This window comes from Vicia villosa, unplaced genomic scaffold, assembly GCF_029867415.1.
Source record: "Vicia villosa cultivar HV-30 ecotype Madison, WI unplaced genomic scaffold, Vvil1.0 ctg.003613F_1_1, whole genome shotgun sequence".
NCBI lineage: Eukaryota > Viridiplantae > Streptophyta > Magnoliopsida > Fabales > Fabaceae > Vicia > Vicia villosa.
Window position 1 is genome coordinate 27,520 of NW_026706254.1, and position 23,524 is coordinate 51,043.

At 32.6% G+C, this 23,524-nt stretch overlaps 1 protein-coding gene across 1 annotated transcript; it reads right to left on the reverse strand.

Annotated features, from left to right (window-relative positions):
- Nucleotides 1–12,128: 12,128 nt before the first annotated feature.
- Nucleotides 12,129–14,375, reverse strand: LOC131641282 (uncharacterized). Its single transcript, XM_058911587.1, has 3 exons — nt 13,506–14,375; nt 13,283–13,408; nt 12,129–13,175 (listed from the first exon to the last, which is right to left on the reverse strand). Exons 1-3 carry the CDS (start codon nt 14,373–14,375, stop codon nt 12,129–12,131), a joined length of 2,043 nt encoding a protein of 680 aa, XP_058767570.1.
- Between the last annotated feature and the right edge of the window lie 9,149 nt (nt 14,376–23,524).

Here is a 23,524-nt window from a genome sequence, read left to right on the forward strand (position 1 = left end):
ACATCACTTCATGCTAGATTTGTATCAGAACATTGTTGAATGTACCAGAGCATCATCAGAGCATCTCTACATCCTGAAATGTTACAGAACAAAAACTAAACGACAAAAGTCAGCATGAACGAGTTAGAACATAAAATGTATATTCAAATACATGATATGTATCAGAGCCAAATGTATCAGAGCATTTAGGCTAAAATAATGTATCAGAGCAAATAATGTATCAGAGCCATAACATTATATGTATCAGAGCAAATAATGTATCAGAGCCATAACATTATATGTATCAGAGCAAATAGAATTTTGTCAGAACAGGATAGACAATGATATTCAAATTCTATTATCAGTGCTTCTGATTCATTCTTCTTTCTTGCTTCTGATCTCTGAAGCTTGACAGCACTCAGCTTGCTTCAGTTTCCAAGAGCTTATTCCTTTTACAGAATAACGCTTCTTATGGTTTTGCTTCTAGTGTTTGCTTCTGAAGATTTACTTCACTTCTCTGTACCTGCAAAACACTTAAACCATATAGAACTTGCAGTTCTTGTTAGTGAATGTGTGGGAGCCTCTTTACCCAGCAACTGATAGATTTAATCAAATCATTTATCATTTATCTTCTCCCCCTTTTTGTCATAACATCAAAAAGAATATTTAAAAAGATTCAGATGCATAAAACGACAAATAGAATCACTGGAATGTAAAACAAAGAAAGTTTTTCATTGATAATCAAAAAGGATTACAAGAAGATGTTTAACAATCAAGGAAAATAAAACTACTAAGACCAAATCCTAGGACCCTAGCTAAGACACCGTTTGAGCCAGCATGCCATGAAGGAGTAAAACGCCTCATTGACTGCTTCTTGGGCTTTCAGGCGAGGGATCAGGGAGACTTGGTCCTGAAGCAGATCTTCCACCATCTTTACCAGAGACAACATTCTCAGCGGGTGAAGATGAAGAGATTTCTTCAGAAGAGATTAAGGGAGAGGAAAGGTTAGATGAAGAGGAAGCTGAGTCTTGAAGGTCGAAAGATGAGGAAGAAGATGGAGATGATGGAGGGCTTTCACCAGGAGGATGAAACACTCGTCTAGAATAATTTCCAGACAACATTGCTTCGAAAGGATTCACCTTGAGAGGATCATAGGTGATTTTGATCTTTTTGGGTTTGGGAGGTGATGTTTCAACAGCTTTTCTTTTGTTGTTTTGATCATTTTCATTATTTCCTGGGCTTGATGAAGAGTTCATGATGAACAGGTAGGGTTTGATATGGAAGAGAGAGAGAAAAAAAACTTGATGAAGAAATGCAAAGAGATAGGAAACCAAAAACCATTTTGAAGAGTATTTAAAAGAAAATAAAGTGAAACGAATGATGACTAGCATTTAATGTTACGTGACGAGAGGAGAGATAATAAAGACAAATGAGGTGACTAGCACAGTTACCTATGGTCGGTGTCCCTTCAACTGCACGCACGTTTATCCATGAATAGTAACGACAGGTTTACCATCCCGAGATAAAAACGTAACAGCTGTTTTGCTATAAAAGAGGTTCTGAATCAACTTAGACAATGAAACGTTAGTAATAACCGAATCATAATTTCTAAAAGATTTTAATCAGAACTTCTGATATAAAAAAAATAATCCATTTTCATTTCAGAAGATACTCATACATGAGAACTTCTCATCTTCTCATTCTGGGCATAAATCCATACTGATGTTCTTCAGAATGAATTTAAACCTATCTTCAGCCAGGGGTTTTGTAAAGATATCAGCCCATTGATGGTCTGTATCCACAAAGTTTAAAGAAATAACACCCTTCTGAACATAGTCCCTTATGAAATGATGTTTAATCTCAATATGTTTAGCTTTTGAATGAAGAATAGGATTCTTAGATAAACATATAGCAGAAGTATTATCACAGAATATAGGAATGTTACTCTCAAATATCTGATAATCTTCTAACTGACTCTTCATCCAGAGCATCTGTGTACTACAGCCAGCAGCAGCGACATATTCTGCTTCTGTCGTTGATAGAGCAATAGTTGCTTGCTTCTTGCTGTACCAGGAGATCAAATGACTTCCAAGAAATTGGCAACTTCCTGAAGTACTTTTTCTTTCAATTCTGTCTCCAGCATAGTCAGCATCACAGAATCCTACTAAGTTGTATTCTTTAGATTTTCTGTAAACTAAACCAACATTAGTAGTACCTTTCAGATACCTTAGAATTCTCTTAACAGCAGTTAAATGAGATTCTCTAGGATCTGATTGGAATCTAGCACACAAACAAACACTGAACAGAATGTCAGGTCTAGAAGCAGTCAAATATAGAAGAGATCCAATCATACCTCTGTATAACTTCTGATCTACCTTCTTACTTACCTCATCCTTACCTAGAATGCATGTTGGATGCATAGGAGTTTTGGCTTCTTTGCAGTCCAGAAGATTAAAATTCTTCAGAAGTTCCTTCACATACTTGGTTTGGTGAACATACGTTCCTTCTGATGTTTGATTTATTTGTATTCCAAGGAAATACTTGAGTTCTCCCATCATGCTCATTTCAAACTCAGCCTGCATAGACTTAGCAAACTCCTTTCCAAGTGTAGCATTAGATGTTCCAAAAATAATATCATCTACATATATTTGACAAATTAAAATATCCTTTTCAAAGGTTTTACAAAAGAGAGTAGTGTCCACTTTTCCTCTAGTGAAACCATTATCTAGAAGGAAAGAACTTAAGCGTTCATACCAAGCTCTGGGAGCTTGCTTCAATCCGTATAATGATTTCTTTAGTTTAAACACATGATTCGGAGACATAGAGTCTTCAAAACCAGGAGGTTGATGGACATAAACTTCTTCATCTATATAACCATTTAAGAAGGCACTCTTAACATCCATCTGATAGAGAGTGATGTTATGTTGAGTGGCAAAAGAAATTAATAGACGAATAGACTCTAACCTGGCCACTGGTGCAAAGGTTTCTGTATAATCAATCCCTTCTTGCTGACTATAACCCTGAGCCACCAGTCTGGCTTTGTTCCTTACCACTTCACCTTTCTCACTGAGCTTGTTTCTGAAGACCCATTTTGTACCAATTATATTGAATCCATCTGGTCTAGGAACAAGATCCCAAACATCATTCCTTGTAAACTGATTCAGTTCTTCTTGCATAGCAATTATCCAGTCTGGATCTTCTAGAGCATGATCAACAGAAGTTGGCTCGATCAAAGATACAAGACCTAATTGACAGTCTGCATTGTTCTTAAGGAATGCTCTTGTTCTGATTGGATCATCCTTCTTTCCAAGAATGACATCTTCTGAATGACCAGAGATGAGTCTGGATGATCTTCTGACAGATGGTTCTTCAGAAATACTTAGATCCTCCAGAGAAGCTGATACTTGATCTTCAGGTTCTTTGCTTCTGAGAAGCTCTGCTTCTGATGCATTGCTTCTTGGCTCAACAACTTCTGATATGTCAATATCATAACCAGACTTTATAGTTCCAGAGCCAATTATCTTGCCCTTCTGATCTCCTCCGAACTTGACTTCTCCTCCAGACTTAAGCACCAGGTCTTGGAACATAGACCTTCTTCCTGTCATGTGTCGCGAGCATCCAGAGTCCAGGTACCATGACATGTTGTGCTTTGTCCTTCTTGCAGCCAAGGATATCTGCAATAGGAATAATCTTATCCTTAGGTACCCACATTTTCTTGGGTCCTTTCTTGTTAGATTTTCTCAAGTTCTGATTGAACTTGGATTTAACATTGTAAGTAATAGGAGGAACAGCATGATAATTCTTAATGTGAGTTTCATGATATTTCCTAGGTTGTGTCACATGCTTCTTAGTGTGTGTAATGTGAAAACTTTGTGCATGTGAAGTGTGCCTAATATCATGAGAGTGGCCATACTTGAACTGATCATACAATGGCTTGTATGTGAGTTTCATTTCATTAACAGGTTCAAGTTTGTATGGGGTTTCACCCTCATAACCAATGCCAACTCTTTTGTTTCCAGATACGGCATATATCATAGAAGCTAGCTGACTTCTGCCAATACTTCTAGATAAGAACTTCCTGAAACTTAAATCATATTCTTTCAGAATATGGTTTAGACTGGGAGTGGATTTTTCTGAATCAGAAGGAGATCCAACATTATTGGATAGTTTTAAAAGTTTTTCTTTTAATTCAGAATTCTCCAACTCAAGCTTCTTTGTTTCAAATTCAAATTGCTTTTTCAGCTTTTTGTATTTGAGACTAATCTGAGACTTGAGTTCCAGAAGTTCAGTTAGACCGGAAACTAACTCATCTCTAGTAAGTTCAGAAAATACCTCTTCAGAATCTGATTCTGATGTAGATTCTGATCCGTCATCTTCTGTAGCCATCAGCGCACAGTTGGCCTGCTCATCTTCTGAATCATCTTCTGACTCATCCCAGGTTGCCATAAGACCTTTCTTCTTATGAAACTTTTTCTTGGGACTTTCCTTCTGAAGATTTGGACATTCATTCTTGTAGTGTCCAGGCTCATTGCATTCATAGCACATGACCTTCTTTTTGTCAAATCTTCTTTCATCAGAAGATTCTCCACGTTCAAATTTCCTTGAACTTCTGAAGCCTCTGAACTTCCTTTGCTTGGTCTTCCAGAGTTGATTTAGCCTTCTGGAGATCAGGGACAGTTCATCTTCTTCTTCAGATTCTGATTCTTCAGGATCTTCTTCTCTAGCCTGAAAAGCGTTAGTGCATTTCTTGATATTTGATTTTAATGCAATAGACTTACCTTTCTTTTGAGGCTCATTTGCATCCAGCTCAATCTCATGGCTTCTCAAGGCACTGATCAGCTCTTCCAGAGAAACTTCATTCAGATTCTTTGCAATCTTGAATGCAGTCACCATAGGACCCCATCTTCTGGGTAAGCTTCTGATGATCTTCTTTACGTGATCCGCCTTGGTGTATCCCTTGTCAAGAACTCTCAATCCAGCAGTAAGAGTTTGAAATCTTGAAAACATCTTTTCAATGTCTTCATCATCCTCCATCTTGAAGGCTTCATACTTCTGGATTAAGGCTAGAGCTTTAGTCTCCTTGACTTGAGCATTTCCTTCATGAGTCATTTTCAAGGACTCATATATGTCATAGGCCGTTTCCCTGTTAGATATCTTCTCATACTCAGCATGAGAGATAGCATTCAGCAAAACAGTTCTGCATTTATGATGATTCCTGAAAAGCTTCTTTTGATCATCATTCATTTCTTGCCTTGACAGCTTTGCGCCACTGGCATTTACTGGATGTTTGTAACCATCCATCAGAAGATCCCATAGATCACCATCTAGACCCAGAAAGTAACTTTCCAGTTTATCTTTCCAGTATTCAAAGTTTTCACCATCAAATACCGGCGGTCTAGTATAACCATTGTTACCGTTGTATTGCTCAGCAGAGCCAGATGTAGATGCAGGTGTAGGTGTAGACTTTTCACTTTCATCAACCATCTTTTACTGAAGCGTTTTTCTCTTCCTGAATCTTTTCTAAACACGGTTAAGTGCTTGCACCTTAGAACCGGCGCTCTGATGCCAATTGAAGGATAGAAAAACACTTAGAAAGGGGGGGATTGAATAAGTGTGACTTTAAAACTTGGACAATAAAAATAAAGTGCACAATTATTTTTATCCTGGTTCACTGTTAACGAAGCTACTCCAGTCCACCCCCGCAGAGATGATTTACCTCAACTGAGGATTTAATCCACTAATCGCACGGATTACAATGGTTTTCCACTTAGTCCGCAACTAAGTCTTCCAGAGTCTTCTGATCACACACTGATCACTCCAGGAACAACTGCTTAGATACCCTCTAAGACTTTTCTAGAGTCTACTGATCAACACGATCACTCTAGGCTTAGTTCACTCCTAAGACTTCCCTAGAGTATTCTGATCAACACGATCACTCTAGTTACAAACTGCTCAGCCAACTGCTAAGACTTCCTAGAGTATACTGATCACACGATCACTCTAGTTCCTTACAACTTAATGTAATTCAAAGAGTATTACAAATGCTTCTTAAAAGCGATAATCACAACTGTGATATTTCTCTTAATCGTTTAAGCTTAATCTCACTAATATATTACAACAGCAATGTAGTGAGCTTTGATGAAGATGAAGATTCTGAGTTTAGATTTGAATAGCGTTTCAGCAAGTTTGATATAAGTTGTTTTGGTGCAGAATCGTTAACCTTGCTTCTCATCAGAACTTCATATTTATAGGCGTTGAGAAGATGACCGTTGAATGCATTTAATGCTTTGCGTGTTCCGTACAGCATTGCATTTAATGTTATACGCTTTTGTCAACTACCTCGAGCCTTGTTCACGCTGTGTCTACTGACGTTGCCTTTAGTAGCTTTAACGTTCCTTTTGTCAGTCAGCGTAGTCTGCCACGTGTACTTTATTCTGATCTGATGTTTGTGAATATAACGTTTGAATATCATCAGAGTCAAACAGCTTGGTGCATAGCATCTTCTGATCTTCTGACCTTGAAGTGCTTCTGTTGCGTGATACCATCTTCTGATCTTCAGTGCTTCTGATCTCATGTTCTTCTGATGCTTCCATAGACCCATGTTCTGATTCTGCTTCGACCATCTTCTGATGTCTTGCCAGACCATGTTCTGATGTTGCATGCTGAACCATTTGAGACACAACTTCTGAGCGCTGAATTATGCGTACTCTTTATATATTTCCTGAAAGGGAAATTGCATTGGATTAGAGTACCATATTATCTTAAGCAAAATTCATATTATTGTTATCATCAAAACTAAGATAATTGATAAGAACAATTCTTGTTCTAACAAATATCACCTTGTACTTGAAGAAATGCATATTCACAGGCACACTTGATACCATGAGTTATTCTAATGATGAATCCACGCTCGATGTGGTGTTTGCATTGTCTTGACGTAAAACAATGCAATCTTGCATAAAAAAAATAATATTGATGCTCAATTTTCAATATACTTTTTAAAAAAAATGATACTTTGATTGCACCAAGTTGCAACTTCAACATGGAGTTAACTACGTCTCAACTTCTAATGAGACCTACTCTACTAGTTGCACTAGATATAATCCTCTTAATTGATGAATCAAAATAATCTATTAACCGTCTACTAAAATTTATTTTCAAAAATCTAATTCAATCCATCAATTAAGGTCTTTTCAATTGATGAATATCTACTATTTATAAAATTAAGTAAAATATTTTTTTTAAAGTCTTTCGATGAATTTGAAATATATAGTCAAAAATAGTGGATGGATCAGATCCATCAATATTCTTAATTTGAAATAATTAACTAATTTTATATGTATTGATTGAATGAATTTTTTCTTAGTGGATTCAATTGTCACTCCTATTTAAAATATTCTCCCTTTTCATTTAAATACATTATTTTTACATATTTTTCGTTTTTCTTTCATAATTTTGTTGTTCTAGTGTGATGTTGTTTTATTTGTTGTCTTAATGCAACATTTTTTGGTTTCTTGTCTTTATGCAAAGTTTGTTGACTCAAATTATCATATTAGGTTCTATTGAGAATATAACAAGTGTGAGTATGGGGAAATGGTCGCACATTGGATAAGAATGTGGTGACTTGAACATTTATAAGTGGGAGAATCCACTCACCTATCACATTAATATTTTAGGTGGATAAGTGGTGTGTCTCCCTCAAAGGTGTGTTGCTCAAGAAAAGTCCCACAAAGTAAGAATGCTCCTCGCTTGATCCTCCCCCGATTGTTGCGTCAACAAATGGTATCACGAGTCTTTGGTTCGATAAAGAGACCAACTTACTTGTATCGAAAGTATCTCCACATGGACTCGTGGGTAAGCGTCCCACATGTGGGTAAGAATGTCCGTTGAAGAGAGTCAACGATGGTACAAGTGTAAGTGGAAGAAAGAACTTCCACTTGAGGGGGAGCATTATGGACTCACACTTGAGGGGAGTGTTGAGAATATAACAAGTGTGAGTATGAGGAAATAGCCCCACATTGGATAGGAATGTGGTGACTTAAGCATTTATAAGCGGGAGAATCCACTCACCTATCACTTAAGGTTTTAGGTGGACAAGTGGTGTATCTCCCACAAAGGTGTGTTGCTCAAAGAAAAGTCTCGAAAAGTAAGAATGCTCCTTGCTCGACCCTCCCTCGTTGTTGCGCTAATGGGTTCAACTCAATTTATATTCAATAAATGACTTTAATTTTTCCATATTAGATTGCTAGAAAAGACAATAGTCTTAAAGGGAATGCCAAACTAATTGAGAACAAATTTGGATGGTTATACTTTCACGACCAATAATTTTCTTCTTCGGAAAAATGATCTCAATATGACCCATGACCAAATACCAATAAATCCTGCTCCCTAACGAAAAGACCCCTCCTTCACCTCCGATCTCACACCCATTATTTTCCATAAAACACCCATTTGGTTAACCGAGGAGTCTCTTTGAATCAAAACCTCAAGAAACCTATGGAAATTCTCCCTCAAAGGAGCACTTCTGATCCAACAATCATTTCAAAAAGACGTCAAACATACATTATCGTCAACCTTCATCATTCCTTCTAAAAACTCTTCATACATAGAGTCTAAGTTACACAAAATAGATAAATGACTTTTCACGAGTGAGAAATAAACCTATTATTTTCCAAATAACCTCAAATAGGTTAGTGGAATATGCCACACGTATTTAATTGTCAAAATATCAGTCTTAGTTGTGCTACCTAAAATAACCCTTAACTACTTCCTAAAAGGAAAAAAGTCACCAACTCAAAATCCTTAACTCCAAAACCTCTTATTCTATGATTGGCGCACATTCAAACACTTGATCCAAAAGATTTTATTAAGGCCCGTAGCCCCAATCCTCACAAAAGAAGCACTTTTTATAAACAACAATGTGCTTACACACTTTAACCAACATCTGCATGAAGGAAAGATAGTAGATATGACTAAAGTTTAGAATTGCGTTATGAGTATCGCCCTTGACAATATGACTGATAAACAGTTCTCAAGTTCAATCCCTCCAAAAATCAACTTCCACAAATAGATCAAAATACTCAAAGAGAATCGATCCAACTTGACAATGTTTTGTAATAACTAAATGGTGATGATATTTGATTAAACAATTGTATACAATAAATTACATTATCAATGCATATAAAGTAAACCCACCTTTTATTTTTAATCTCTAAACAATATTTAAGTTTTTTGTGATATCTATAATATAAGAAAATAAATTGTTATGGTTTTTACAAAAATACACATCCTTAATTTTCTTATACCTATTAAAATTATTGGTTTTTTTTGTCTATCCACACAATTGTCTAATATAATCTTAATATTTTATTCAACATTATTATAACTTATAAATCACTCCCTCTCATTTTCACCATTCTTTCTCTCTCTTCACCTTTCCATTATTAGTTTTCAAAAGCAATATAAAGTTGATTGAAATATTTTTATTAGATTTAAAAAAATGATTTTGATCCAACATAAAATATGAAGAAAATAGCAACAAAAAAAATCTATTTTATTTATTTGTGTCCAAAAGCCATTATAATTGATTATAAAAATTACCATTATTTTAATGTCAAAATATATTCAATTTTTTTTAACCGCTGAGGATTTGTTTTTTTTTTAAATGTGATTTCAAAATTTGCATTTATGTAATTTAATTTTTATGTCATTTTTTTTTGGAAGAATAAGAAATTATATATATAATTCCAAAAACAGTTATGTACACAAGCGGCCCATAGGGCCCAGCTCAAAACAAAAGGAACCTAAACAAGTCAAAGAAGGAAAGGAACAAGTTTCCCTCTCAGCTTTGGTTTATTCCATACTCTCTGTACTATTGTATCTATGATATCTTTAGAGATATTTCTATGAGTATTCCTATCTATATCATCAATCTTAAAGATCAAGCTATTTCTATACAACCAACAAGCATGAATAGTCTCTGCAAGAGCAGTTTTCAGTAAGGTCGTTCTCCACCCTTTGTGCTTACACCGATCCACCATCCACTTCATCTCACATTCCCAATTACCAGGAACATGATCTTCATGGAGCCATAAAAGAATCTCTTTCCATACTCTCCTGGTCCTGTTACAAACAAAGAACAGATGATTCAAATCTTCCCTATCAGAACACATGCTGCATCGATCATTGTCTAAAATGCCAAACTTCATGATTCTAGCTTTTGTTGCAAGACGATCAAGGCATGACATCCACAATGTGAAACCTGCCCTAGGTCTTGCTTCATTATCAAAGAACAATTTTTTCCAAGGCACATCTTGCCTATTGCTGAGTAACTGCCTGTAAATCTTCCTTTTGCAGAATTTATTCTCATTCAACATCTTGTTCCAATCAGCCATTTGACTCACCTCATCTCTTTGGTTGAGTATAGCTTTAAGCATCCACGAGCAACTAGGCTTCAACTGTACCTCCATAACATTGGCTCCTTTTATGTAGTAAGTGTGAACCCACCTAATCCACAAACTATCTCTTTCTCTACAAAGATCCCATAGAAGCTTGCTCATACATGCCTTGTTCCATCTACTCAAATCAATGACATTCAGCCCTCCTAGGTTTTTAGGCTCACATATTTTACTCCAAGCTACAGGGGCTCTTCTGGAGTATTCCCCTTTTCCAGACCACAAGAAATTCCTGCATATACTCTCCACCCTCTGAATGACACCTTTAGGAAGAGGCAAGCATTGGAGCCAGTAATTTGCAGTGCTAAAGAGAACACTTCTAATCAGTTGTATCCTCCCAGCATAGCTCAACATATGTGCAGTCCAGTGGTTTATTCTTCTACCAATCTTCTCAGCTAGTTGGGCACAATTTCTAGCAGATGATCTCTTACTCTCCAAAGGTATCCCCAGATATTTAACAGGCAAAGTTCCAGTACCAAAGCCAGTGATATCCACCAACTCCTTCTCTTGAATGCTGTCTACACCACTACAGAACAACTTACACTTAGCAGGGTTAACAACCAGACTTGTTGCCCTAGAGAACTTCTGAAATTTCTTCATAAGACTTTGAACAGAGTTAACATCTCCCCTAGCAAAAAGCAAAAGGTCATCTGCAAAACTCAAATCAATCAGACCAATATTTTTGCATTTGCTATGGTACCTGAACTCAGCATCTTGCTTTAGGTCATCAAGTAACCTATGAAGATATTCCATCACAACAAAAAATAAGAGGGGAGAAATGGGGTCTCCCTGTCTTAATCCCTTCTTAGCTTGCACTCTTCTAGATAAGGTCCCATTAATATTGAATTGATAGCTCACAGTGGTGACAACCAACATGATCCAGTTGATAAACCTCCTAGGTAATCCCATTTCAGCCATAATAACTTTCAGAGCTCCCCAGTCAACATAATCATATGCTTTTTGGATATCCATCTGAAGCATACATCTAGGCATTCCTCCCTTTCTACCATACCCCTTCACCAACTCATATGCTAACAAAATGTGGTCATGTATGTCTTGTCCTGGAACAAACCCAGCCTGGTTTCTACTGATGATATTGGGCAGGATAGTACTCAATCTTCTAGCCATTACTTTGGCTATAATCTTGTACACAGTTGTGCAACAAGCTATAGGCCTATATTCTTTGATGGACTTTGCTGCAGCATTTTTGGGAATCAAAGAGATAAGAGTCTGATTCCATTTACTATCCAACTCCCCTTTGTCAAAAAAAGCTCTAACAGTCTTGATAACATCATCTTTCACTATACTCCAAGAAGCCTTAAAAAATTTGGAATTATACCCATCCACCCCAGGGGCCTTGAGATCACTGATACTATTTAAGGCTTTTACAATCTCATCATTAGTAACATCTTTACTCAGGTCAATTCTACAATTATGAGCAAGTTGCTTACCCTTCCTCAAGACTGGAATGTCAACAGCATCAAGATTTTCATGTGCAGTTCCCAACAGCTTTTTGTAGAACTGAATTACTTCCTCAGTGATGTCAGTTTGAGTAGTAAGCATTCTCCCATCCTCAGTGCTTAGGCTATGGATCCTCATATTACTTTGTTTAATCTTTAAGGTTGCATGGAAATAGGCATTGTTCCCATCTCCTTGCCTTATCCAATTAACCTTAGCCCTTTGCCTCATGATATGCTATTCAATGGCTAGCAGCTCCATCAGGCTATCAGTTCTTTTCTTCTCCTCCTTAGTCAGCTCTTTATTCCCTCTGTCTTGTACAATGCATTTCTGAGTATCTTCCAGATCCCTCCTGGCTTTCTCAATCTGCATGTTGATACCTCTGAAAGGCTTGCTTAAATTCTTTATTATAGGCTGCAGTCTTAACAATTTATCCCATAGCTTGACTTGTGAATCATTCCTACCTTTCTTATTCCAATTCCTCTCCACATGTTCTCTGTATTCAGGCACATCAGTCACCTTGTTAAGAAACTTAAAAAGCCTCTTATGCTTGCTATCCTGATCCCTGTTTCTGAGACATAACATAGCATGGTTAGAAATATTGGGCTCCAGCACATGCAAATCCCAATGCAACCTTTGATTGAACCACTCCTTATTGGCTAAGGCCCTGTCAATGCAAGAGTAAATGGTGCCACTAACATGCTTGTTACTCCAGGTGTACTTATCTCCTATCTTATCCAGATCAGCTAAACCACACTTAATCATCATATTAGCCAAGTCACAAAACTCTCCTTCATGGATCTCTTTCCCCCCAATTCTATCATCAGTATGGAGAACATTATTATAGTCACCCATGAGGCACCAAGGTCCCTGTTGAGTGCTATTAATCTTCTCTATATCCTTCCATAAACTCCTTCTTCTGTCCAGTTTATTATCAGCATAAATGGCAGTAAGCCAGTGTTGGAAGTTATCATTTTTGTCATACACTCCACAGTGTATCATCTGCTCAGAACTATAGATACTCTTGATGTCAACTTTATTTTTATCCCACATAATCCACACCCTACCATTAGCATGCTTATTGTAGTTATCAAGATAATTCCACTGGCCTCCTAACTTCTTCCTAATGTTCATAGCTTTGTCTTGCTTGACTCTTGTTTCTACTAGAATAGCAATCTCAGGACTCAGTTTAGAGAGACGGGAGCTAATCTCTCGATTTCTGATCCCTTTATTCAGCCCCCTAACGTTACAGGACACAATCATGTCACCCCCAAGGGTATGTCCCTAGGGTCATTCAAAACACCTAAGGATTCAAAAATATTAGAACAAAGGAGTGTTGTACCTGAGGTATCACATGAGACTTTCTTTCCATCTTCTTTCTTCCGCCTAACCTCTGTCCATGTACCTTTGTCCATTATCTCTTGTTCTTCCTGAATTCTATCTTCCTTCTCTACTCCCTTATCACCATTCACAGAGTTACTAGCTTCATTCACCTCACCAACCTTTGTTGTCTTAGCCTGCCATATTTTGATAGGAGGTTTCTTTTCAGTGGAGCATACATGACCTATTTTTTTGGCATCTTTCACAATATTGGGGCCTCCATTCATATTTAACCTTCTGTTTTCTTATTCTCCCTTCATGATCTCTGATGGAAATTTCTTCACACAATTGCTGCATGACATCCACTTCCACCAGAATCCTAGCATAGCTCACACGAAGTTTCCCTGCTGTGCACTCGTCCGTGAACAAGGGTATTCCCACAACACTTCCAATCTTCCCTAAACTTTGAGCACCCCACATAGGTAGCGGAAGACCTAGTAGTTTAATCCAAATTGGGATCGATCTGAGCATATCCTTTGCCATAGTAAAATCATGCCTCCATTCCAAAAGAATCATAGGTTTGTTCTGAAAAGTGTATGGACCTTTCATCAGAACTTCATCTCTATCATCACCATTCTTGAATTTGAGTATGAAGTAGCCTTCATCATTGTAGTACATGTCAGGCAGCGCAACAAAGTTCCACATACGACTCATGTAATTCTTCATCGCATTCATACTCAAATTGGTTCCAATCACATACATGATCAACGAGTTCTCCCAAAACCTAATTTCCGCTTCCACATCTTTTTCTTCAATTTCAACTTCAACAATCCCCTCCTTGATCTTTGGAGCAACAAATTGAAGTTGCTTTCCATTTGTTGTTTGCCTATTACCACTGATAACATCAACCCAAAGCTTGCTCTGATCCCCAATAGGCTTCGTCTGTTCATCCACCCTAGGTTCAGCTTTGTTTCCACCTTTTCCATCACTATCCGTCCCTTTCTTATCAAGAATCGATTCAGTAATCACCGTCCCTTGTTCCTCCGGCATTACTGCATTCACCGGCGTGGTTGATACCGGCGTAGTTGAGCCTTCTCCATGCTTCGTTCCCGTCGATTGAGTCACCTTCTTCGGCGGTCTACCCCTTCCACGAGAGCTTCCCATTAAAAAATTAAATTTGCTTCAATTTTTTTTATGTCATTATCAATACTATAAGTCCCTTTTATGAAAAGGAAAAAAGAGAGATAAATAAACCAACAAGAAATCAAATTCAAATTTCAAAATCTTATTTCCCCCCTCTTTACTCTATTTTTCTATATTTTATATACTAAAATTTACTATTGATCCATATATTTTTGTAAATGATACCTAAACAAAAATAATATTAGTATACGGGAATAAATTTATTATTGATCTAAATATTTTAATATACGAAAAATAGTATTTATAATTAAATTATTTTTTATTCAAAAATGGTATACGGGAAAAAATTTATTAGTGATCTACATATTTTTATATACGAAAATTTATTATTATCCAGATATTTTTGTAAACGATACCTAAACAAAAATAATATTAGTATACGGGTATAAATTTATTATTGATTTAATTATTTTAATATACGAAAAATAGTATTTATGATCAAAAAAAATTTTATTCATAAATGGTATACGGGAAAAAATTTATTAGTGATCTACATATTTTTATATACGAAAATTTATTATTATCCAGATATTTTTGTAAACAATACCTAAACAAAAATAATATTTGTATACGGGAAAATATTTATTATTGATCTAAATACTTTTATATACGAAAAGTGGTATTTATAATCCAAATTTTTTTATTAAAAAATGGTATATGGAAAAAAATTTATTATTGATATACATATTTTTATATACGAAAATTTACTAATGATCCAAATATTTTTGTAAACGATAACTAAACAAAAATAATATTTGTATACAGGAAAAATTTTATTATTGATTTAAATATTTTTATATACGAAAAATGGTATTTATGATCCAATTTTTTTTTATTAAAAAATGGCATACGGAAAAATTTTTATTATTGATCTAAATATTTTTATATATGAAAAATGGTATTTATGATCCAAATTTTTTTATTCAAAAATGGTATACGGGAACAAACTTATTATTGATATAAATATTTTTATATACGAAAATTTACTATTGATTCATATATTTTTGTAAACGATAACTAAACAAAAATAATATTAGTATACGCGAAAAAATTTATTATTGATCTAAATATTTTTTTTATACGAAAAATGGTATTTATGATCCAAAATTTTTTATTCAAAAATGGTATACGAGAAAAACTTTATTATTGATCTACATATTTTTATATACGAAAATTTATTATTGATCCAGATATTTTTTGTAAATGATACCTAAACAAAAATAATATTTGTATATTATTATTGGTTTAGATATTTTTTATACGAAAAATGATATTTATGATCCAATTTTTTTATTCTAAAATGGTATACGGGAAAAAAATTTATTATTGATCTAAATATTTTTATATATGAAAAATAGTATTTATGATCCAAAACTTTTTTATTCAAAAATGATATACGGGAACAAATTTATTATTGATCTAAATATTTTTATATACGAAAATTTACTATTAATCCATATATTTTTGTAAACGATACCTAAACAAAAATAATATTAGTATACGAGAAAAATTTTATTATTGATCTAAATATTTTAATATTTGAAAGATGGTATTTATGATCCAAATTTTTTTTTATTAAATAATGGTATACGGGAAAAAAATTTATTATTGATCTACATATTTTTATTTACGAGAATTTACTATTGATCCCGATATTTTTGTAAACGATACCTAAACAAAATTAATATTTGTATAGGGGAAAAGATTTATTATTAATCTAACTATTTTTATATACGAAAAATGGTATTTATGATCCAAATTTTTTTATTCAAAAATGGTATACGGAAAAAAATTTATCATTGAACTAAATATTTTTATATATGAAAAATGATATTTATGATCCACAATTTTTTATTCAAAAATGGTATACAGGAACAAATCTATTATTGATTTAAATATTTTTATATACAAAAATTTACTATTGATCCATAGTTTTGTAAACGATACCTAAAAAAAATAATATTTCTATACAGAAAAAAATTATTATTGATCTAAATTTTCATATACGAAAGATGGTATTTATGATCCAAAAATGGTATACGGAAAAAAATCTATTATAAATTTAAACACTTTTATATACGAAAAAATCTATTAATAATCTATCTTTTCTTTATTCATCTTTTATTTAAAATAAATATATTATATAAACAAATGTGCGTACTTGACCCGAACCCGTGCGTATATACGGGTTTGTTACTAATTTTTGTTAAAAATAATAAAAACTACATTAAAAAATTATATCTAAATTTTCTCCTTTTGATAAATAATCTCCAAAAATCACCACCAAAGTTTTAGAATAAAAAGAAATTTTTTCTTCTCAGCATCGGATTCTTTTTCATTCACTTCTTTTTGTCATGTGACTGACCCAGTTATATAATCAAAATCACAAAACTTAAATAATTTTTTTCTTGCACATATAAATATGAGTTGTTTTTTTCTTGCAATATTAGTTTAAAGAATGTTCTCCACCTGAAACTTTACAAATGTCAGCTACATTAAAACGAATTTGGAAAATGAAAACCAGACACAAAACACACACCTCCCAAAATTATACTAGACAGCAAACACTACAATTGGGTGCTTTGAGTCATTCAACAAATACAATAATATTTTTGATTTTAGCATCTCGATGAAATATAATTTTAAAAATACTAAAAAAATAAGTGTACAAAGAGCCAGCATTTGTAATTATATATGTGTCTTGTCTAGTAAAAATGATAATATAAAAATAAAGAGGAGCATGCATATTAATAGTGTTTTGGATAGATACAAATAACCAGCTTTGATACCGAGGTAATGCAAATGCAAATAATAAGAGACAAACAAAACCCTAAGCTTATAAACCCTAATATTCTTTACAATAATTAACAAGAGAATAATTATGTGTTAGCATTATATTGTTTTCTTGTGGTAAAAGTAAAATATTATTTTTGAATGATTGAATGTATATATGCACTATTATAATGTATGATAAATTTGAGAGATGGAGAGAGGAATGTAAAGTTTTTGATGCCAATGAATGTAATATTGACTATCATGTTGATTAGACAGTACAGGGCATATATTCTGAAGAGCTTTTAAAAAGATTTCAACCCAATTTACTGTATATAGCCAAATAGTAAGAATTTGTATTTATTCTTGAATTTTTTCATATTGATTGAAGTTGTTTCAAAAGCCAATCATTGTAAATTGACAATACCACTCAATACTATCTCCTTTCAAAATTATAAATTAGTTAGAAAAATTCATTACAAATAGAGGTGTGCATGGTTATTTTTTAGAAACTAAATTATAATTATTTTTAAACTATTTAAATAGTTTGAATTTATAACCATAATTATATTTCAATAAAAATTAGTTATAAATTTGGTTATAATTATATTATCGGTTTTAAAAAAACCCAATTTTAAAAATATTTTTATTTTAAAAATTAAAATATTTATAATTAAATTAAAATATTTAGATTAATTTTGAATTTTGGATAATAACCAGATTATAACTGAATCCAAAAATAATTTAATCGATTAATAAGTTATGAATTAATAATAACCATTTAATTATATCTGGATTATATGGATAGATAACCAACCCATTAATAATTAAACCGATTAATAATGATTTAATTATATTCAGATATTTAAAATAAATGTGAATTTGGTTATGAATTTGAGCCTCATAATCGAATATTTTGCACACTCCTAATTACAAGCTATAAATTTATTGAATAATTAAAAAAAATTAATCATCTATTATTTTATAGTTACATAAAAAATTTGATGTACATGTTATATAGATCTTTTTATTTTTTTTAATAATTGTCAAAATTACTTAAATATTATTTGTTGAATTCAAAACTATTATTATTATTATTATTATTATTATTATTATTATTATTATTATTTTATTGAATAATATAATAATAATTTCTATATTTAAGATGAAATTATTATTATTATTAATATTATTACTATAATTACTATTGTTATTATTATGTTGAATATAAAACTATTATTATTATTATTATTATTATTATTATTATTATTATTATTATTTTATTATTATTATTATTTGTTAAATGTAGTATAATTTTGTGATAAAAAATAAAATGAATATTATTTAATTATTCTTATTATTACTAATTTATGTTAAATTTAAAATTACATTTATATTTCTTTAAAAGAAAATAAAAAATTATAGTTAATTATAATTTTTTTAAAAATTATTTAAATAAAAATATCATGAATATCCATAAATATATGTGAATATCTCAAAATATATGTGAATATCTCAATATCCACACGAGTATTATATTTATCAAACGAGGGCAATGCAAATAGAGTGTCTAATACTCATATTCATGGGTACTCATTGTCATCCTTAATTTCAATACAACATTTCACTTCCGCTCCCCCACCATGCCTATCCCCACCATGTCTAACCACAACTCTAATACTATTCTTGAAGAGTTTGGTGAGCGACACATATCCATTCAAAACTTTAAGACAATGAGAGTATGAGTCTATTCTTTTATAAATTCAACATTTCTTTCATTTGTAAATTGATACGAGAGTTAACCACTTACACTTGAATTCAAATAATACGATAATAAAATATTGTCTAAAATTAATAATAATCACAGTCTAACATTTTTTATAGTTAAACTTTAATTAAAAAAAATTCATAACAAATTTATCACACTTAATTCGTTACTAATTAAAATTCTTATATATTTTGTTTCAATTAAAAAGTGATTATATATTTTGTTTTAATTAAAAAGTGATTAAGTGGCGTCGGTCCTTCAAAAATTAAGAGAATTTTCTCTCAAAATTATGATTTTTCTTTAAAAAATACTACAAAATCAATACGCACATGTACATATGAAATCACATATTAAAATTTAAAAAAAAAAACAATTTTGACATTTTTATTTATAATTTAAAATGTATATTTTAGTCACAAAAATTAATGTTTCATCAATAAGTGAAGCCATCTCAATATAAGTTAAGGACCACAAATTGTAAAAAAAAGAAATATATGAAGGATAAAATAAAAATAAAAATAGGAGACACCGATTAAACAATTCAGATAAATGAAAACCAAGAAAGAAAATTTAGTGTTATTCTAATTATCGATGAAATTTAATTATCTTATAGTAAATTTTAATAATTTGAGATTAATTCATATAATATTAATTAGATGATTGAAGTAAAGAAAATAATTACTATTAAATATTGAAAAATAAAAATGTCAGCTTTTCTTTATTTGATAATGTAGTTTTGCAAATCTGACAACTATATGCAGAGATAAAATACTGTCAAAATAATTATGCAGAGATAAAATGTGTAAGTGTTAATATTGTGGTGTCACATCATTTGATAAGTATTTTTTTATGCATACATAATATAACATAGTATTCTAAAATTCATTAAATAATATAACACCATATCAATGAATACATTCGTAATATATTTAATATAAATTATATCTAATACAATATAAAATAGTATTCAAATCTTGTTTGTGAATTTAATAAGAGTTAAAAGGTAGGGCATTAGTTTTACATGGTTATATAATAGAAAATTATCAATTTGTTATATTATTAATTTTTTAAAAATAAAAGAATAATTTAATCGAATATATGGTCATGATTGATTGATAATGTAAAAATATTTTTTTATTTAATAATATGTGATAAATTCATTTTCTAAATCTAATTTTGGTCGATAATTTTCTTCAAGTAGTGAAAGAAAAGAAGCTTACAATAGAAATTAGGGATAATATTGTGCCGAATATTAGCAATTGTATATAATTAAGAGATAACAAGTTAATCTACTAAAACAAAGAAATAATGATTTTCCTAATCAAAACAATAGCTAAAATAATAACTCTAATGAAAATGATTAAGTGATTAATATGTTTCTCAATCTTGATCAAAAACCATATGGGGAATGATCTTCTAACCCTAATAATATAAGTCAAATTAAGGCTAACATTAATACTATAAACTCAGATGTTCGAAAGATCTATACTACAATATCTCATGGTTATGCCACAAGATTTTGTTCCCACATGCAAGGCGTTCAAGAAGTGTCTGTTATGGCAAACTGTTTCTGAGGCCCCTATTCAGCAACAGTTATATGGGTTCAAATAGACTAGGTATAAACTAGCAATGTTATTTTCTTCCATTGACTTTTGGAGAATCAAACATATTCTCCCATATCACACATTGTAGTTATTTAGGCAACAAATGGATTACATCAAAAATAAAATAATGAATATAATCACTCATCATATCACATTGTTGTCATTTAGGCAACAATGGATTAGATAAAAAATAAAATAAAATAATAAATATAACCACTCATTAGATTGCTATCATGTTTAATCATGTGTCCGCAATTCAACCCACATGTAATGTGTTGGCTAAATAAATGGATTGAATTGCAGACACATCCGATGCTCCCGATAAAGGGGACAATAAAGAGATTTCTAAGGAAATCTCTATCACCCCATTTGTTCAATTAATCATATTAATCCTTAAAACGTGACTTTGGTCAACAAAAGTCAAGATGATAAAAATATAAGTTAACAAGTAAGACAAAACATGAGAGATAATATGTCGAAAAATTTATTGTAGAGTTCTTAATAGACACGTTTTTAATGTGGGACATGCAAGTAACCATATATAATATTGGGTTAAATAAGTTTTGGTCCCTCTAAATATTCCAAATTTCGTTTTTAGCCCCTCTAAAATTTTTCTTCAAGAAATCGTCCCTTCAAAATTTTCCGTCTGAATAATTGATCCCTAATATCAAATGCCACTAACGGTTGCTTATGTGGCAACACACGTAGAATACATGTTTGATTTTTTTACTGAGTTGGATTTCATGGTGGCATTTGTAATCTTGATAAAAACCCTGTAGTGTTTCAGGATCCCTAATTATCGTTCTTGTGGTCCCTTTGTTCCTTCTCTCCAAAACACCCATCGTGAAACAGTGTTGTTGTGGTCCCTTCATTAACGAAGGTTTAGTTGCATGATGCGGTCCCAAGAACGAAAATGTAAGACCCACTTGCTATTGTTTATTTCTTTCAGTATTGATAGTGAAAATGATTCTTCTTTTCATGTCTTGGTTTGTTTTGTTGACTGAAAAAAATAGGATTTTTGACTCTGATGATAATGTCTGATGTACCCTTGTTTTTTCTTGAAATGTGTAAGATATGAGATTATTTAAGGTTGTTTTTTTTATACCAAAGGCTATTTTGTAAAGGATGTAGGGTTAACATATGAAGGGGGGACATTTATGCTATAAGTGGGCAAGACTCTGATTATTGGTCATACATTGAAGCCTGCGACGAAATTAAGGGCATGGAGACTAAGTGGTGGAAGGCTGAAAAGGAATGTCTTGAAAATGATTTTAAACCCTTTTTTAATGATGATGATGATGCAACAAAGTTAGCTTTGAGTGCTGAGGAGACTAAGTGTGATGTTGAGATATATACAAAGGCAAGATTATCTGCTAGTGAGAAGACTTACATGGAGAGGTTAATAGAGAAAGAAAAGGCCTTGCTAGTGTTGAGGAAAATGAAGAGGTTGAGGATAGTGAATAATTTGAAGACTTTTTTAATGGTATATACTTTGAAGATAATGAAGAGGAGAGAATGCACTATTTTGATGAAGTCATTGGTGACGGGTTATACAATGCAGTGGAAAATGGTGATGGTACAAGTCATATGGACAAGGGTGCTAGTACTAGTCAAGTGGACAAGGGTGCTAATACAAGTCAAGTGGATGATGGTGCTACCACAGGTCAAGGGAATAATGGTGCTAGCATAGGTTAAGGGATTCATAAAGGTTTGACTACTGCTGAGATGGAAAGGGAACATGTGATTGATGATGATTACATGAATGATGAACTTGATAGTGGGGCTTATGGTGATAGTGTTGATGAGAGGTCACTAGTGATGAGATTTAATGAAGGTGAAAAACTTAGAAAAGAATTCTTATTCAAGGTGGGAATGAAATTTGCAACTCCGAAGCAATTTAAGAAGGCTCTACTTGAACACAATGTGTTGAATGGTAGGGAGGTGAAGTTTGCCAAAAATGATGGGAAAAGGTGTAGGGTTGTTTGTAAGGACAAACAACAACGTGACTACACGGTCCTATGTAGTAAGGTATTGAGAACAACATCTTTTAGGATAAAAACTCTATATTAGAAATACAAATGTGGTAGAAAGTTCTTCAATAAGAATGTTAATGCTGATCATGTCTCTAGAGTTATTGTTGACAAATTAAAGAGCAATTCAGGTATGAAATTGAATGAAGTTGTAGATGATGTAAGACTTAGGTTTGCTACTGAAATTACTGTGTATAGGGCTTTTAAAGCAAGGCAGCTAGCTAGAAAGGTTGTTGAAGAAGACTTAGCCAAGCAATACACTATTCTTTGGTCCTATGGAGCTGAATTGAGGAGGGCATCAAAAGGAAACACTTTTAAGATGAACATTTCTGGCACACCACCAAGATTTGAAAGGTGATACATGTGTTTTGATGGCACTAAGAAAGCATTGCAGGTTGGATGCAGACTATTCATAGGGTTAGATGGATGTCATCTTAAAAACAAATATGGTGGAATATTGTTGATTGATAATAGTAGGAATGCCAATGACCAGTATTTTCCACTGCCTTGGGGTTGTGGAGAATGAAACTAAGAACTTTTGGAGTTGGTTTGTTAAGTTACTTCTTGATGATATTGGTCATGATAGCAGGTGATGCTTTACGTCTGATCAACATAAGGTATTATTACTTCTTAATTTATTATTCATTTTCAATCATGTTTAATGTTAATTTATTTATGATGTAATTTCATTTGTATAGGGACTGGTGAATGTATTTGAGGAAGAATATCGTGAGTTTGAACACAGGTTTTTCCTGAGACATTTATATACTAACTTCAAGAAGAAGTTTGAAGGTGGTACACTATACAGAGATCTCATAATATCTACAACAAAGACAACCTATTAGGAAGCACATATGGAAAAGATGAATCCGATTAAGGAGGCGAGTTTAGATGCATTTGACTGGCTAAATGCTATACCCAAACATAAGTGGTGTA

Coding starts and splice junctions, on each gene's coding strand:
- LOC131641282 (XM_058911587.1), bottom strand. CDS start 14,375: ATGGGAAGCTCTCGTGGAAGGGGTAGACCGCCGAAGAAGGTGACTCAA. Junction 13,409..13,505: donor GGAGAATAAGAAAACAGAAG/GTTAAATATGAA, acceptor AAAATATGGCAG/GCTAAGACAACAAAGGTTGG. Junction 13,176..13,282: donor ACAAAGGTACATGGACAGAG/GTTAGGCGGAAG, acceptor GAATGACCCTAG/GGACATACCCTTGGGGGTGA.